The sequence below is a fragment of the Larus michahellis genome, chromosome 1 (assembly GCF_964199755.1).
Source record: "Larus michahellis chromosome 1, bLarMic1.1, whole genome shotgun sequence".
Classification (NCBI taxonomy): Eukaryota; Metazoa; Chordata; class Aves; order Charadriiformes; family Laridae; genus Larus; species Larus michahellis.
The window spans coordinates 163,105,150-163,124,436 of NC_133896.1; the positions used below are offsets into that span (position 1 = coordinate 163,105,150).

At 39.0% G+C, this 19,287-nt stretch overlaps 1 protein-coding gene across 4 annotated transcripts in view; it reads left to right on the forward strand.

Annotated features, from left to right (window-relative positions):
* Window positions 1–19,287, forward strand: part of NALCN (sodium leak channel, non-selective) — a 232,194-nt gene that overhangs the window by 126,161 nt on the left and 86,746 nt on the right. For all 4 annotated transcript variants that reach the window (XM_074562155.1, XM_074562147.1, XM_074562164.1 and 1 more), the window contains 4 exons: window positions 2,254–2,421; window positions 6,895–7,086; window positions 14,895–15,032; window positions 18,952–19,026. In XM_074562155.1, the coding sequence (XP_074418256.1) occupies window positions 2,254–2,421; window positions 6,895–7,086; window positions 14,895–15,032; window positions 18,952–19,026 (573 nt within the window). The remainder of the gene's footprint in view (window positions 1–2,253; window positions 2,422–6,894; window positions 7,087–14,894; window positions 15,033–18,951; window positions 19,027–19,287) is intronic.

Consider the following 19,287-nt stretch of genomic DNA (forward strand, 5'->3'; position numbering starts at 1 on the left):
TAAAACATTTTCCCTGTGTTTTAGATAGATAGAGATTTTCCTGTAAAGAGGTAATCTCTTCAAACGTGGCTCATTGTTCTCCTTGAGCTCTTTGAGCTGCCAGGACAAGGGTTGAAAAACTGGCCAGGTGCATTCGAGAATATGAGTATGAAGGTGTCCCTACACTGTGTATGACTGAAATTTTCTAGTGTGAAGAAATTTTTGGAGTCCTATGAAGCATTTTGCCTTGATTCCCCACCTCGAGTACTGCGTTCAGTTTTGGGCCCCTCGCTACAAGAGGGACATTGAGGTGTTGGAGCGTGTCCAGAGAAGGGCTACAAAGCTGGTGAGGGGTCTGGAGGACAAACCTTATGACGAATGACTGAGGGACCCGGGGTTGTTTAGCCTGGAGAAGAGGAGGCTGAGGGGAGACCTTATCACCCTCTACAACTACCTGAAAGGAGGTTGTAGAGAGATGGGGGGTGACCTCTTCTCCCTGGTGACAAGTGATAGGACGAGAGGAAACGGGTTCAAGTTATGTCAGGGGAGGTTTAGATTGGATATTAGGAAACATTTTTTCACTGAAAGGGTTATTAAACATTGGAATAGGCTGCCCGGGGAGGTGGTGGATTCACTATCCCTGGAGGTGTTTAAAAAAAGGGTAGATGTGGTACTTAGGGACATGGTTTAGAAGTGGCTTTTGTCAGGGTAGGTTAAAGGTTGGACTCGATGACCTTAAAGGTCCCTTCCAACCTCAGCAATTCTATGATTCTATGATTTAATCGTTCAGAGGATATCTGAAGCCTGATAACTGTTTTGTGTGCCTTGAGGAAGCCAGATGATATAGCTGGTAGCACTGCTCATAAACAGCTGCGTGGACTAGGGAAATAAACATAGGATATAAACTGCAGTGATAAATTTCCATCTCTACTCATGCTTGTGCCAGTCCTGTACAAATAAAATATGTAAAATTTTATTTAGCTATCTCACAAAACCTGTCTTTCATGTTGATAAATATATTTTTGATGGACTGGAGAGTTTAAATTTTAAATAATATAACTACTTAAGGCAGCATCCCAGAGATTGTCACTGTCAGATTCCGGATTAAAATCTTAGTCTCTAACTTTGTTATCCCCTGCTGAATCCAGTAAACTTTATGGCCCACAGTCCATTTAGCTCTCCACCTTGAAAGACTAATAATGCTTCTGCTCAAAGGAGATTTGAGCTGTATTCTGTTAATGTTTGCACAGCACTTGGAAAGTATTAGTTGTATATAGATGCCACCTAATGTTGTTTTCAGTGTCTCTTTTAAGCCCCAAAGTGTGTAAAGGGTCAAAGAGGAAAATTGCTGAGTCAAGGAAAAACATCTTTGCCACTGGGTTTCCTGGCTGTTGGGAAGTGAGGGAGAGAGTATCTCAGAGTATATACAGTGGTAAAATAAGAAGGCAGGTGAGGAAGAAGTGTGTCTAGCCAGAAGGATTTTCAGTAGTGAGAGAAGTAAGACAAAAAAAGTCTTGGAGGTGTAAAGCTATGCAAAATTGTCCCTTATTTTCAAGCTATATAGCGTGCATTTTAGTGTATAAATATTTCAAGAGAGGCCTCTGGAAGAATGGCACAATCATCCAATGCCTACAAGCAGATTTCTTCCCCTGTACCTTCCCACCTGACTCTCTTTGCTCAACTTCTTTAACACTATCTCGTTTTAAAATTGTGCAAATTTACCAATTCTGGATTGAGCTTGAATTTCCTCTTATTTTAGTTTGTTCTAATGCTTAAGTCCAGTCACGCCCTTTCTGCCTGTTTTAGTTGTCATATTACTATGGATGTTTTAGAAAATAGCAATATTCAGACAAGAGACCTTTAAACTTCGGTTTGTTCCTTAGATCTCTTAAAATTCTTCAGACAGCTCATATGTGTTGTTTACATTTTGAAAAAAAGTCCCATAAATTTTTTACTTTTTATCTGTGACACAAAGAGAAAGGTCAACTGGATGGATTTATTATTTCATGCTTTCCATATTTTGGAATCTACCTAGATGTCTGTGTTGAGACTTCAAAAAATTTCATAAAGTGCACATTTTAAGGAATAACGTAAGCCAATATGAGGTAATCTATTATTGATTGTTTATTCTATATAGTGTATGAGTGGTTTTGTTAAATATTATGGAGATCTTTATTTTAGCCCTACAAAACCTTGATAGACATCATGTCATAGAAACTTGTAATTTAACTCAGTGTTTTGAATGCATCTTTCTTGTTTTATATATTTGTCTAGGTTGCTTTTACAGTTCTATTTGATTTAGAAGCTCTCCTGAAGATCTGGTGTTTGGGATTCACAGGATACATCAGTTCATCTCTTCACAAATTTGAGCTGCTGCTTGTGATTGGAACTACTCTTCATATTTATCCAGACCTCTATCACTCTCAGTTTACATATTTTCAGGTATGATCAGATACTTTTACATTTTACCCTATATACTAATTAAAAACATTACCCATTAACATTTTGCTCTGATTTACTTCCACTCTTAGACTACTGATTTTCTCACAGGATTGACTCATTTTGAGAATATCTTTAAAATAACAAATATATGTGTTCTTAACTATGTTTATTGGGTGGATTTACAGAAATAGGATTCTTTCTAAGTTCGCTGAGAAGTCCTTTCTGTTTTCAGTAACTCCCGTTTCTTACCTGAGCTACGCTGTTCATTAGGTTCTGAATTAGTTTATTCATTGTCCTTTATTGAGCCTCGACTTCTGCTTCTTCCTCTGTCAGCCAGTCCAACCAGTTCCCCATTCATCCTCCTTGAAGTGCTCAGGTTGCTCCAGTTGTGGGAGAAAGCACCAAGTTTCATTATAATGTGTTATAATCTACAGTGATAAAGAAAGGGATTTAAAATATATATATTAAAGGATTCATATCTGTCCGTTATTCAGCAATGGATTGGCATGGTGAATAATTAATAATCAATAAAGGCAAATAATAAATCATCAGACAGAGTCCTGTCAATAAATGTGATTCGCTACAGTGACACATAGTGTAATTAAGTGAGTACAATATGGGGGGAGCAGCGTCCCCACGCATGGGTTGAAATATGATGGCTTTTTCAGACTTCTGCAAATGTCATCCTGTATTTTTTCTAAATGGCTCTACAAACCTGCTTGAGAAAGCTTCCAGGATGACAAATTCTATTTTGCTTTCACCTAGTGTCATTTGAAGGCTTTTAGATGGTTATACCTTTAATTGGGCTGTCCAAATATGCAAAATGTTGTTATTCAATGTGGCATGATATTTCTAACCTGCAAGAAAGGATGGGCTGTCAGGAGTATGTCGTTGCACTCTTGTGTCAAAAGCACACAGAAATGTGGCTGGGAGCTCACCGTTAAAACAGTTAGCAACTTAGTTAATAGTTGGTCCATATTTATTAGGGCAGACTCCACTTAACATCTGATGATTTCTTTCTAGGAATTGTAAATATCAGTTATGAACATGTTGGACTAAATGGGTAACTAACTCATAGGGCTGAAGTTTAATTAAAATGTAGCCAGATGTTGATAGTAAAACAATATGTCTTTTCTTTTTAATGGATATAATTAGTTTTGTAGGACGGGGATGGTGGTAGGTTTTTTTTGAAAAAAGTGCTAGCTTTTATGACAGAAAATGTCAGGATGCGATTATTTTTTTTTTCCAAAATATATGAGAGACATACATTTTACGAGCAGAAACACCTGCTACACTGGAAGATTTGCGTTGTATTTTGCAATCCAGATCCCCCTAAGAGGCAAATGACAGTAAGGTTGGAAAATACTTTACCTTTGATGTCAGTGTGTAAGGGAAGTATGCACTGTATTCCCCCGCAATTAAGCTTCTGGGCAAGCTAGATAACACATTTTCAAATCAACCAAGGTCAAAAAGTCTTTTTTTCACATGGATACGTCTTGACGTTAGGCAGATTTCCAGGCCTTTAGGTAGCAACGATGACAGGTTAAATGTGTTCCTTGTCAGCCAACAAAACAGATTACTGAAAACAGAAGTCTTATGTGACACATTCCAGGGTAGCAAGCAGAAATATCATTTGGCTTATCTAGTCTTCCTTCACATATATTTCACTCTGCATTATTCATTGGTCTTTATCGTTACCTTTCACCAACACATCGTTCACTCTTAACCACATTGGCTACTGTCCACCCTCCCACCTCTCTTTCTTGCATTCGCTGTGCTTTCATTCAAAACACTTTGCAAAGCTCTCTGTAAAAGACTACAGCAAAGCACCATTCCATGGCTACAATCTATAGAACAGCAGATCAGTGGAGAAATGACAAAATTTGCATATTATTGCAGAGATCTGTAATGAACCGTCATAAAAGGGAGAGATTTGAATAGAATTTGACCTGTACTGGACTGAAGAGGTGGGATTGTATTTGTGCTTGGGCAAAATATCGCTGAGTCATTTTCAGAATAAATATTGTCCCTCTTAGGAGATGCAGACATTCTTTGTAACAAAGCTGTGGTTCCTCTTTTGTATTTCTTGTTTTGATTTGTTTTTTAACATATTTTTATATTTAATCCAAATAGTGCAGCTTCTGCAGCTCTTTAACACAATTTGTGATCCAATTACATAGAATGCATAAATGTTCATTAGAGTGTACTTTTGTTAGATTCAATTTGTCACCTAATGAAAATAAATGCAAAAAAACCCCAAATAGTATGAATAAAATTAGCGTGTTGCTTAAAGGTCAATTAAAATTCCCCAAAGGAAGGCGGAAAAAAGTAAGGCAGATAACACAGTTTATCTAAAGTACAACTCAGAATACTGACTAACATGAAATCTTTACACCCGCGGGGGTCAATGTTTACACTAATGTTGACGGGAACAGAGCTAACATTTGCACTGCAAGTAGATCTTGTAAGTTAGAAGGCACCATGTTTGCATGCTCACAGTACTTGGAAATCTCACTCATCTCACTGTCTGTCACTGTCTGGGTAACCAGTTTCATGTACTCAGATTATATGTGATGGGATTGTGGTACCAATGTGAAACATAGGACTTTATCTCACCTTGTTCTAATGTTGTGAAAATCAAGCTGTCTAGTGTAATCTCTGTATCTAGGGCCCTTTTAAACTACTGAAGACAGTGAGGGCTTGTCCCATCTCACACAAGGGGTCTGGTATGTTTGGAATAAGTCCAGCTCTTGAGTTTACTTTCTCTCTCTCTCTCCGCTTTGACGGCAGAGCCTAGATGACTAGCATATTCTGCGTACCTGACGGATAGGTAGGGAGATGAGTTTCATGCAAAATGCAGAGGTTTACGTTATTAGCAAGCTACAAGGTACCATGAAGTCTTTCTGTAAACAACTACCATATCCTTCTGTCAGACTTATTTTCTCTCCGAAACAGCACAGTAATTGTATTTGACTTGTACATAAGGTCAGCCTGTAATTGCACTGTAATTCCTGCCTTTCAGTTTCAATATGATTCTTGTGGGAATCATATTGCAAGGCAATACCTTGGGCTAGAGACTCCTTTTCTTTGTAAGAACTGCAGAATCTCATTTGCCTCATATGCTCCTGCCTGTTGTCTCCAGCAACTGCTGTGGCTGCCACTGCCGCTTGTTGATACTGATGTTATGTCACTGTTTGTGCCACCATGAGTGGCAGAAATAGGAGGATCAGGGCCCTTAGCAGCTTTTCCAAGGTAGAGTCAGCAATGAATGGGTCAGGAGTTCTACACACAATCACAGTTTGTCCACCACTACTAGTACTGGGAGGTGTCAAATATGTCAAATATGTCAGTGGCATGCAATGCTGTTTCCTCTGTTAATGAGAAATGCTGCCCAAAATTTCTCTTGTTTTATATAGTATGAAACAGCAAAATATGTTAATTACCAAACTTCCTAGGTTACACGGCAATGCCAAGAAATTTTGTGTTGGGTCACTGAAATGGAAAGATGACTTGTGGAAGAAGAGTTGGCAGTTCTTTATGAGAATATGTAACCTGGTGTAATAAATAACGTAGAATCATAGGAAAATCTAGGTTGGAAGTGACCCGTCAAAGTCATCTCATATAGCCTGCTGCTCAAAGCAGAGCTTTCTTCAAAGACCGTTCAGGACCCTGTCCATTTAGAGTAGGTATGAATTTTAAACAGTGATGACAATCAAACTGGAGCAATTTACCCAGCACTGCAATAGATTCTCAGTTGCTAAAATGAGGCTGATATATTTTGACCTCTGCCTGAAGCCATTCTTACGTTTGGTAACACACTGTAAACATTCATTGGTCTGTAGTTCCACATTACATTCATATTTACTGTCTGTAGTGTGTTTTGCCTGTGTCTTTGTTCCCTTTGTTTCCCCAAAACCAGCTTTACCCAGTTGGGTTTCTGTGATGACTGTTGGCGATTGGTGAGTTGATTATAGCCTTGAGAGCCTTGATTACCCTCCTGTGCCTGCACTCTCAAGATCTCTGCTGTCATCCCGTGCCTGTAAGCCCGGATGCTGCATTTTATGAAAGGGTCATAGATAGCTCATTCTATGCAAAATTACAGCTTGTTATTACTATATGTTAGAGGAGAAGAGCTATGTAACAATAAGCATTACGCCACACGATTGTAAAAAGCTAAGCAAAAGACAAAGTTAATTAACAGTTACCTGGTCATTAGATGACTGCTGTTAATAGCTAAAATAAATCTTCAGGCAGGCCAGAATAAGTACAGACAAAGCCTGGCAAGTTCCAGGGCTTGTGCTCTTAACCTGACACACAACTTGTGGTCTGTTACAAGTGGTGGCAACCTGATATTTACTAGGCTACAAGACTGCGTGTCCCTTTTTGGCCTGGGAGTCTCTGACCCTGTGAAAAGCTGTTGATTAATGTCATAATCGGATAATTAATACAGTTGTATTTTCTCTTTCTTTGCAGGTTCTTAGAGTGGTTCGGCTTATAAAGATTTCTCCTGCTTTGGAAGATTTTGTGTATAAGATATTTGGACCAGGAAAAAAACTTGGGAGTTTGGTGGTATTTACTGCCAGCCTTTTAATCGTAATGTCAGCAATCAGTTTACAGATGTTTTGCTTTGTGGAAGAACTGGATAGATTTACAACCTTTCCACGGGCAAGTATAAACAGCATTGATTACTTGTTGCTCGTTATTATTTCCATATCATTGATATATCGTATTTGTTATTATGCTAGCAGTCTTCCTTTCCTTCTGAGAACCATGAGAACCAGTTTATCTCCATATGTGTAGATAAAAGAATTGTATTTTCTGGGTGTAAGAGTCTTCCTATAGTCCTTCAGTAGTGAGGTTTGTCTTTCTTTGGGTTGGGTATTATATTTCTGCTGTTGAGGGAATATAGGGAAATGTTATGTATGCACCCTGATGATGACACGACAAAGCATATGCCTTAACGGCACTCTACCACGTTGCAGAAAGAGGATTCATGCACAATCAACACTATTAGCTACAAAATTCATATAAAACATGTCTACACATAATTTATATTTTCATATTATTAAAGTGGTTGTTCTTGATTTGTACAGGAATGCTCATTTTACACAGGGTTATAAAACCTGTCTGCATTGACAAAATAAGTGTTTGCCTTTTGGATATAAATAATGGATATTTAGGGGCATTGTGTTAATTCAGAACAGAACATTGAAAATCAGTGGAAATTGGAGCTAATGTATGTATTGAAGCACACTGTTCTGAATAAAAATACTGCCATTTCTTTAATAATGGATTAGACTGAGTGTACATGGGTTGCTTCCAGTGACAATTTATTTGTTTCTGTCATTCCAGTTTGGTTATCCAATGTATCTATTTTAGTGAAACTGCATTGGTTAGAACAATTAAATAACAATGAATAAGGCAGCCTCAAGGGTCATGCATTTAGCAAACAAAATGGCTAGGCAACAATTTTTAATTATCAACCTGGACTTGATGTATGGGAAGCTGGCCAGCAAATGTAAGACAAAAAATGCCTTCCCACAGGGAACAGTGTACCACCCTGCTTTCTATTTCGGAAAACGTGCTTAGAAAAGCAGCCAGTAACATCATTAAGCATTCAATATAATTCATTTTTTAAATGCTGAAGAAAGCAAAAAGAATATAATAAAACATAAGCTTTCCTAATGAAGTCAGGCCTCTGTCTCTAAATTGAGTGATAGTACCACCTTGCTGTACACCCAAGTCCCTTGTATAAGATATTTCAGTATAAGGTATATACCTTGTGTAAGGTATTTCAGAAGTATCTGAGAAAGATCCTCTTGCAGGAAAACATTGACAAAATATATCAAGATGTTAGTAAAGTTTTAAATTATTTTGGACATTTTGATCTGAGGCCATTTAGGCCTCAGTAAGAACTATCATATTGAATTTTAACAGATACATGTGTGTACTAAAATACCTGTTTGAAGAGTTAGAAAATATTTACTCCAGTAAATAATTCCATTTTTTCCAAACAGAAAATATCCAAATTTGGTTTTTATTTTCTGTCAAAAGACCTGTTACCAATATCAAAGGAGTGTTCCAGCAATACTGGATTGAAACATTTTTAATACTTTTTATATGATAGCCAGAAGCAAGAGTCTCTCATTATTTTTTAATTATTGTTTATTTGTATACGTATTCACCTCGTTATGAATGGTTCAGAAGCATGCTTTATAGTATATGGTTTCTTTTTGTAGTTTTCTAATGAAACATCTCTTAATAGGGTAATAGATTCAGTTAAAATTTTGCACTCGAAAATTGCGATCGATGATGTGAGTGATGGTGTCCCTCCAAAGGAGTGTGTCTTCCTAGCAAAGACTGGGGAATTCCGACTGGTGTTGTCTGCTCTAAATAAAGACCACTGAATCAGTTTACAATAAGACAATTATAAAATATGTGATCTGAGGTTTGTCTGGAATGTATTATTTTCAAAATGTGACTGAAGAAATACTTGCATTACTGCGTAATGTAGGAGATAGTGTGAGGTCTGCATCAGCAGAATTTGCTACAATAAATTTTTAGGGGCTAACCCCCGAAGAAGTGCAAACCTAAAATGGCCAGGACTGTTGCAGTGGACTTTTTGTGCTACGAATACAGAGAGGAAAAGCACACTAACAAAAATGGTGACACTACAGGCTAAATTTTGAGTTTGCACATTAAAGTGCCTTCTGCACTAAAACAGACAAAACCTAAAATCATTTTGAAACAGTAAGTGCTTTATAAGGAGGCACAGTATGGGTTTTGGAACAAGTAGACCTCCTCCTTCCGCTAATGCCTCTAAATTGCATGTTTTCACATGGTTTCCTGACAACAGTCAATAGGCACAATCTCAGTGTTGCCATGGCTACAAATTTCACCCTTCTTTTGGCCATTGCAACTTCTCGAATGGACTGGCTTTCTCACTAATACTAAATATAAAAAAAATAGATGTTTGCTATACTGTTTTCAACCGATCCGACTTCTCTATTTTTGTACGTCTTCTTGGTCTGCAAGTACTGAGCCATGAGAAGGACAGGGGGTGACCCTGTCCTTCTCCTTCCCTGACCTCCCGAAGAAGGAATGGGATGGCAGGGGTTCTGTTCAGAGGCATCACTGTAAGATGGCCGCTAAGAAATTTTAAAATTCACTGTATGGAAGACAAACCACATTGTTAGTGTCTCTGACTTCCATGCCCTGGTTTCTCTTGGCATTTGGAGCCATGTGTTGACTACTTGAAGGCTCAACTTCCAAGGCCAAGAATACTGATCTTCTTTTAAATGGGTCAACACAAGGTGCAAGGCAGGTACAACTGATCTCAGCAGCAAAAATCCCCCTGACTTTGGCAAAACCAGGACATCGCTGCTAGCCTTGAGCTTGGAGAAAGCTCAAGTTGTGAAATGTTAGTTCAACCCCAGCATCACCCATTAAAAAAGTTGAACGATGTAGTCTTAGTTCTCTGATGCAGTTACAGTCTCAGTGCCACTGACACATTTTTACAGGACAGCTACTGTTCTCTCAGGGTATTGTTGAGCACTCGTGGCTCTGTTAGGAGAAAAAAGGTAAGTTTACACAGGTAGAACGGATTGCAAATATTTCACAGCACTGGCCTAAATCCTGTTAGCTTAATTTGCAGAAATAATCCCACTGACTGAAGGGCCGCTTCCATGAATACAGGCATTGGGATTTGGCCCATAATATTTTACAGACAAGCCGCAGTTACGTGTCAAGTACATTATAACTCTAAGTAGTAATTCGTGTAGCACCACCCGTGTAGTAGTCGGACAAGGCATCAGAACTGGCACTTCAGCTCGTACATTCCACCGAACCTTTGCCAATCTCCCACTATAAATAAAAAGGCAGTTCGACTTCCATCATCAAAACAGCTAATTAAGTAATAGGGCATAAATACTCAAAGAAATTGACAGTCTTTTCTATAACACAGATTAATTCAGAAAATCACCATTTGCATAAATCTCTAAGTCTCATCTTCACAGATGTTGATTCTGTCAGCTAGTTGCATTTCAAATTAATTTTAAAATAAACAGTGGGAAGTATACCTTTCAACTAAAAATAACTTGCTCTGAAGGAGATTGCTGGGTGCGAAGCACATACTCATTCTGCAATGCTGTATTTTCTTAAAACTAATGTGTTATCGTATACTAGACTCTAATGTTATAATAAAATATTTAAATTATATTGAAAGGTCATTATATGTAAGTATATGCTTTCTGGACAATGGTTTTAGATGGAAAATTAGATTTTCATGATGTTAAAAGAATGTCTTTTCCAAATTAATCTAGTGCTTGTATTAATGGGGGGTCCACAACATAGTATTGGAGGTGTCTTTATACCTTGAAGAATTTATTAAAATACATATTTTTAAAAAGCAATAAACTATAGTAATTTAGTGTGATTCAGAAGAAGGGATACTGCAGTGGTTCAATTATCCAGTCCCTCGGGTGTTTCTAAAGCCAGCAGTGGGTGTATTACTTACTGTAGTGCCCACCTTATATTTCAGCAAGAAGTGTCATACCAGCCAGGTCACACAGGACAACCGCTGCCCCAGAGGTGCTCTGAGTGCAGGGAAACAGCAACTGCCTGGTTCAGCTTCACCTCCCCAGCACAAAGGGAAGCTGAGAAGTGGTGCTGGTCACTCAGGGAGTGGTTGCTTGTCTCCTTCACCCTCAAGCACTACTGGAAGCTATAAGGTATAAAGAAGGCTGGATTTCCTGCTCGTTTCACAAGTGCTCCTCTGGCCACAGAAGGCCTCTCCTAGCTAAAGTTTTGAAATGTTTCCTTCTCTGCATGTTTTGCGTGGGGAGAGACTTGAGGTATTTTGCAGAGCTAGATAACAGTTCTTGGTGTTTTGTTGTGTTTGTGGTGGGGGTGTTTTTATGTTTTTTTTTTGGCAGGACCTTCATCAGGATTTTTTGTAAGGCAAGGAATCACTGCTGAGAGTCTGTACACTGTTGTACAGTGTAGGGACTCTGCGTGTGGTTGTGAGGGGGCACTGAGTCGAAGGGGGGATCTGGCCGCAGGTCAGCAGGGTGCTAGTTAAGGCCAAGGTTTCTGGCAGGAACATGCAAGTGGAGGGCACTCTGCAAATTCCGGCCCCCATATTTAGACTCTCCCAACACATGACATAGCAAAGATTTTAGCTGACATTTAAAGAAAGGTAGTTGCAAGCAGTTTTCTCTGTCTGCTGCTTCTAGTTTATACTAGCCATTGTTGTCTGTGGGACCTGCCTGTTCAAAGGAAAGGTTGGGACATCACATTTGGTGAAGATGTTGCTGATGTAGAAATTAAAGTCTGAAGTTTAACTTCGTCTCCCAGTGTGTGCAATTGCTCACTTGGATGCCTTGATCTGTTCTATGTACACCTTAGCTTCACTTCTTGCGAGTGGTTTGGACTTGTAGGCTTAATCATCTCTGAAAAATTGATTAGTGTGATTTAGTTCTAAAAAGCAGCTGTGAAAATAGCTCTCAAACTCCTTGGTCTTAGCCCAACAGTGTGCTTATGCTTATGTCTGCTTCAGAATGGCACAGAACATAGCAGCAATAAGAAACCAAGCTGGGTTCTGGTATGGGATTTTTTTGTGACAGCCAGCAGGCAAATTTTTTACAAAGGCCTTAGCAGCTAAGTGTTTGCGACCCCTCTAACAGAGTAAAAGTGCACAGCTCTTCCGCTGGACATCTAGAGACGCCATGACCCAATTCTTATTACTGTAAAATATGTACTAGTTATAATGGACAGGAGAAAAATCTTTAGTCCTAGGATCCTTATCAGCGGTCAGTGAAAGAGGGCGACACACTGAGCTCAAGCACTGGCCTCCTGATACTGATACTGCTTCATCGTTAACATTCTCCCTGCTTCCAGCAAACTCTCTCGGAGGCAATCCCTGGACACAGGCAGGGGAATAGTTCTTTCCAACTGGGCACTCCAAAAAGGCAGTGCCTTTTATGCAGTGCCTTCCATAACAAGAGGCACCAGATTAGGTTGTCCCTGCCCTACCGAGCCCTCCTACATCACCCCAGCAGGCTTTGCACTTGTACGACCTCCTTTCAAATTTTAAGCATATAGCATGCACCCTCAATTTCATAACACAGAAACACTAAGCTATGCCACATCCTTATCCTTCCTTCAGATAGATGGAACCAGCTTCTTGTCACCAAATAGGAATGATGTGTTATGGCCATAGGGACATCACGTAGGGCCAGGAGGAGATGCAGGACCAAGTGCTATACACATGCACATGGACAGTCTGCTCTAGAGTAAATTGGCCTAACTGCAGGGTAGGAATCACAGCCTGGAGTGGAATCCCTTAAGGGTGTGGGTGTAACCTTAAGGGTCCTGTTTGCATTGGGAGGAACTGCTTAGAGAAGACATTGTTTTGTTTGGAAAACTCTGCAAACTTGATAAGGAGCACAAGCATAGTACGTTCCTATAGTTAGTAATATAAACTTGAAGTCTCCCTCCACCAGTTTTGCCAGCAGCGTTGAAAAAGGAATTAGAAGACATTTTGTTGTTTTTCAAGCACATAAGTTTATATATCTACATGTTTTCAGCTTTTCCAGCATGCATTTGGGCTTAGGGTAAGCTGATACGAAGGGCTGTCCACATACTGTTTTCTCATGTGTGTCACAAGAAGAGTCCTGTTCTCTTTGGGCCAAGGGCATTATTGTGTTAATCTGCTATTGCTGGGGGTGTCAGGCACACTGAGCATAAACATAATATACCTTTATCACCTAGTCAACATTTTGAATTGGAGGAATCCTATTATCTGGGGCCTGCACTGCTAATGTCCTCGGTTTCTAACACTTTTTTTGTTACGTATTAAACTTCAGTAAGATAACAGCTTTGGCCCTTGCTGTCTGGGAAGAGAGTACTTCTGATGTCAGGCAAAAGCAAAAAAAACTTGTGCAACAGTCTGGCATCATTCGGAGATTTCAGACTGTCAAGATCCCCACTTTGCTTGGCTACCACCGTCCAACTGCTGTGTCTGGGGCAGAGCACCGTCCTCAGTGTCTGCGTGTAGAATCATAGAATCATAGAATCATTTAGGTTGGAAAAGACCCTTGGGATCATCGAGTCCAACCACCAACTCCACTCTACAAAGTTCTCCCTTACACCATATCCCCTAACACCACATCTAAATGACTCTTAAACATGTTCAGGGATGGTGACTCCACCACCTCCCTGGGCAGCCTATTCCAGTGTCTGACCACTCTTTCTGTGAAGAATGTTTCCCTAATGTCCAGCCTAAACCTACCCTGCTGCAGCTTGAACCCATTCCCTCTTGTTCTATTGCTAATTACCTGTGAGAAGAGACCAGCACCAACCTCTCTACAATGTCCTTTCAAGTAGTTGTAGAGAGTGATGAGGTCTCCCCTCAGCCTCCTCTTCCTCAAACTAAACAGTCCCAGCTCCTTCAGTCGCTCCTCATAAGATTTATTCTCCAGGCCCTTCACCAGCTTCGTTGCCCTCCTCTGCACTCGCTCCAGCACCTCGATACCTCTCTCATATTGAGGTGCCCAGAACTGGACACAATACTCAAGGTGTGGCCTCACCAGTGCTGAGTACAGGGGGACAATCACCTCCCTACTCCTGCTGGTCACACTATTTCTAATACAAGCCAGGATGCCATTGGCTTTCTTGGCCACCAGGGTATGATGTACATGTCATGCTCACACATTATTCATGTTGAGTTAGATTCTGGTCTGTGCTGTAGGCTCAAGTTGGGGTTTCAAAGGTCTAAGACATCTGGGTTCTAGGTTTATCTGGATTTATGTATTCCTATCGCCGAAGACAGTTGGTTGAAACATTGTCATTATTCCTTCTATTTTGACATGTATCCCTGATCTGAAGGGATTTGAAAATGTTACAGGAACAGTTCCACAAAGAATGCTATTTACAAAATGTATAGGTCAAAAATCTGACTCACTGAAACGAGTGGAAGTGCTGGGACCTTGCCTTGTATTGGTTAATCTCATCGGTGGGGTGCCTAGAATGCTTCTGCTAAGATAATATGTGTGGTCACATTTAATGATAACACTTTATTATAGGTATATTTATAAACAGGTAACACAGAAGAATAAACATAATCAAAAAATCACAATACGGTATAATATTCAAAACAATGATCTCTGGTGCTCAGGATATTTCTCCTATTTTGTCAGCCCTGGAGGAAACAAAATAGCCCTTTGTGTGGGCGAATGGACCTAGGACTATATTTACACGTTGCAGATTACAGTTCAGTCAAAGGTTAAACTATTTATTTCTCCTTTAGCTCTGGAATAGCATTTCACCCAACTTCAAAAATTGAAATACATTTGTTTATTAAGATTTAAATACCAAACCAAAACAGGTGTTCTACTCTGATAAATCAACTTGAGGACTGTCATATTAGTGTAATTTGCGAATTGTTAATTTGTTTTTAATTCTTTTTCTTTCAGGCGTTCATGTCAATGTTTCAGATTCTGACACAGGAAGGATGGGTGGATGTCATGGATCAGACACTGAATGCTGTAGGACATATGTGGGCACCAGTAGTTGCTATTTATTTTATACTATATCATCTTTTTGCTACTCTGGTAAGTCTTCACTTGCTGCTGTGCTGCGCCTGCCTTTGTTTTGAATTATTCTCATAGTTCTTGTATTACTTATTTTTCTCAGCTAGTTAAAACTAATTGTGATGCGCATTTTCAGCATAGAGGACTTTAGGATTAGTTCTTTGATGTGGTAGAATTTACCCTTCAGCCATGTGGCATAAAGGGGTGGCCTTTGTTCTGCTGCGAGGTGGGTGTTCTTCGTAAGATCCAAGTCACGCTGCTAGACTAACAACTTGTTAGCAACAATCGCTAACTGTCTTGTACCTCCACGGTTCTAATGACTGCAGAGTTAAACAAGTGCTTTTCTTCATCATGTAGAAATGGTCTTCTCGGCTTCCGTTGCATTCTCTTGGCAGCAGTAATTAAAGTGAGAAGTGTAAAGCCTCAGGATATAAACTCTTAACTGGAAATCACTACTTTTCTGTTGCCTGATGCAAAATCAATGCATGGGAAATACGTGATACAGTATAGCAAGCAATAAAATGATGAGAACTAATGCAGCGGTTCCGGCACGTGTGTGGAAATGGGGATTGTATCTAAAAAAACGTTTTTTCTGTATGCATTTCAAATAGGATGATTACATTTTTGTCTGGCGAGAATGGTAAGGAAAACAGCTTTTGGGATATTCTCTATCAATAAAGGCTTGGTACTGTATTTTGAATACCAACACAGAGAAAATACCACAGTCAGGGGAATAGCCATTTTACACACCCCTGATTTGCTCCTACTTTTGCTCATTTTGTATTTTGCATTCACTGCAGGTTTTGGTGCACTTATTTTCACTTTTTTCATTCCATTTTCTTTCTTTGCTCAGTTGTCTACTTATGTAAGGTACTAACCGTATTTATGCAATCTCCATCAGTTTCCATGTACTTCTTTTTCTTTAGAGTATGTCCTGTTTCACTCTAAAGACTGAATAATCCAACTGTAATTGTAGGTTCAAACCATATTCCTTCATATGGATTGAAATCTTAACCACTTTCTAAATGGCAGTAAAGTGCATTTGATGCTCTTAGAGCTTTTTAACCAAATTAAAGTATAAGCCAAATGAATGTACATATCAGCAGATATATAGGACATGTAATTTTGCTCACAAGGGTCAGACAGAGGAGTCCTTGGGGTCTGGAAAAGCAACTTTTCGTGATTAAGTGATCTTTAAAAGTCCTTGGGAAGTGGCATTAGAAAGCAAAAGGGAAGTGAGTTTTGGTCATGGATTTGAAAGCAGTTACTGGTTAGAGAATCTTATTGCTGTTTTTCTGATTCTTCGCCAAGAACATGGAACTGGGATCCATTTTTATCTCTTAGATGAGCATTAAGCAAGCCCATAAAGTGAATTAGTGTCAGGTGGCTTCTGTGCTAAAAATTCACACCTTAATTGAGAAGTAACTTAGCTGTAAGAGCAGTTTTAGTGTTCTGCTGTATGTTTCATGTTTTGAAAGAGTCATCTGGGACTTCTCCATTTGTTTACTCAAAGCACTCATTTTGCTAGGAGCGAAGTCACTTTTCAGTACCCCATCCTCCGTCCTTTTACAGGGAATTTGCATTTAAGTACACAGTCCTTGCATTACTTCCTAAGCATACACATTTCTTCTCATTCACCTATGCAAATTTTACATGGACAAAGAAACTCTGCTAAGGCAGCCTTGCAGAATTACCTGGCCTTACAAAGTTGTTCATTTCAGTTCTAAGATCTTCCTCAGATCCTGGAAGAGAAAAGCTATCTAGGACAGAGTTGTCTGGAGGCAAAAGAAGCTTAAAGAAAGAAAACAACATGGAATTTGTAAAGGAGCACAAAAATGGTTGGGCTGCTACTAAAACCAAAAAGAAGAGTTCTAAGAATAAACAGCTGTCACTGACTAACAAAAGTGAAGTCAAATGAAGAAATGACTTTCACCATCCAGAAGAGGGGGAGGATTAGAATTGAGAAGTGATAATTGCAGTCATTTGGCAAAGCAGACTGTAGAGCCTTGGAAAGAAATGAATAGGTTTCACATTAGAAGGCAAAGAAAAGTTGAAGCTCAAAAAACAAAACCTCTGTTGGAAGTGAGGACTGTTATTAGTTGAGATGGCAGTGGAGGAAGTTAAACAAATAAGAAGTTTGTGTTTAACTTTTCTTTTGTGGTACATCGTCTCTGGTTCTTGTTGAAAGAAAGTGAAAAAGGAATTAATGAAAGTCTTGATGCCTTGATACATATCCGTGTGTGAAACAACAAGACTGTAAGTGGTGATATAGTTAATGAGTACTGTACTTCTTTAGAGTGTGAAACTGTACTTCCTTAACTAGTATGCTCTGAGCTGCAGGTACTGGAATATCGTAAACTGTATAAAGTATCTGAAGAAAAACAACATACTGTAAAATCATGAAAGAATGGTAGCAAAACTGTTTGTCAGCAATTAGGGATCAATGCAGTTTGTGGCAGCGATTATGTATTTTACCAGAATTCTTTCTTGCTTTGCCATTCTGAGGCCATCTTAACTTCCACTCCTTGTAGTAGTTGGATCATTGAAAACTGTATGAGGTTCTGTTTAAGTATGTGGCATATATAATATGTCTTTTCAAACAGCTGCAGGAAATTCTACATATTGCTGAAGACCGTTTCCTACTAAAAGAACATTTCTTTTTCTGAACACTGACATTTTGTAAATTTATGGGTGAGAGTCCCTCCTGTGTCTTCTGTACCTTTATAGTTCATGGAGGGAAAGGGAACCCTGCTCTGGAACAAGGTCCAGACACCCAGCTTAGACGCAGTTTGAGTTCCAAACTCCTGGTCTGGTGTACTAAGCTACTTAAATTTCATCTTCCATATAGGTGGTGAATAATTTTCCAATGTGATTGAATGACAGGCAAACTTGCATTTCATTTGGAACAGTGGTGGACAGATAATGTCTGCTCTGGTTGTCACTCAGTGGTCCAAGATCACAGAAATATTTTAAGCCTGTAACTCTCTTAAAAGAGCTTAGATTCCTTCTGATATCTCTAGGAAATTGCTGCTTGCCTGTAGTAGCCCAGCATGTTTGAGGATATTTGCCTTGAACCTCAGAGACTAAAACCTTAGCAGTTGCTGACAGCTGTAAAGCTATGTATATACAAATTTACTGCCTTAAGATGAAAGTTGTCTGAGGATATATGCTGAATGGTGGTATCCTCCCTCACCTGCATCCTTGCTCTCCTACTTCTGTCTCCTTCTTAGCGATATCAGTCACATTTTCAGCTTATTTGGCCTCTGGTCAGTATCTCTACGCAAGGAAAATATAATAATCTGATATACACTTTTTTACCCTGGTATTCTTCCTCCTAGATGCATATCTACACAGTATTTAGTGTTTAGTAATTTAAAGTTCATGAGTTTCCTATACTGTGGCTCCCAGTGCATGCAAATAATAAGGCGGCTTACTTTTCTTTCAAAGTGGAATTAGCTACTTTGCACAGAGGCACTCTGAGCATTACGCAAGTCCGTAAAGTAAATTAATGTTACATAGCCTCTGTGTTAAAATTCACACCTTAATTGAGAACACCTTAACTTTATGACCTGTATTAGGATTCTGCTTTGTGTCAGGCTTTTTTTATTATTATTATTTCTGGTTATTTTAATTTTATTTGCATATGAAATACATTTTTATGGGTATATTGTTAAACATACATAATGCATTGATCATAAAACCTAGAATTCAAAATTTTAAAATTCATATAGTAATTGTATGACATGCTAAAAACCAATTTGCTACTTGCAAAATGGCTAGCAGACATATAGTAGCAGGTAATATTAGTTCAACAGCTGTCAAAGGCAAGACTCCCATTTACATCAGTAGGGCCCTCATTTTTCCATGTCATTTCATAGTACTTCTTAAGAAAAATACGACAAGCTGTTGTGGTAACAAATAATTTGCAATTGTTTTGTAGATTCTACTCAGCCTGTTTGTTGCTGTTATTTTGGACAATTTGGAACTTGATGAAGATCTGAAGAAACTTAAACAAGTAAGAACATGTTTTTATTGTACTTGGAAGTAGTTTCAATAAAGCATTACTTTACTGGTGGTTTTATGGTAAAAGATGGGAAACATCTTCATCAAAATGAACAAAACAGTAGATGTTGAAGAAAATAGCCATCTGTTTATTAAGAGAGCCTCCCTATATTCACAGATGCAGCACTGGTTTCCTTGAAACTTTTCAAAGGTATCTCTCTTTTTAAAGTTGGCTCTTGCTCTGGGAAAGATCACTACTCTCTTTTGGACTAAA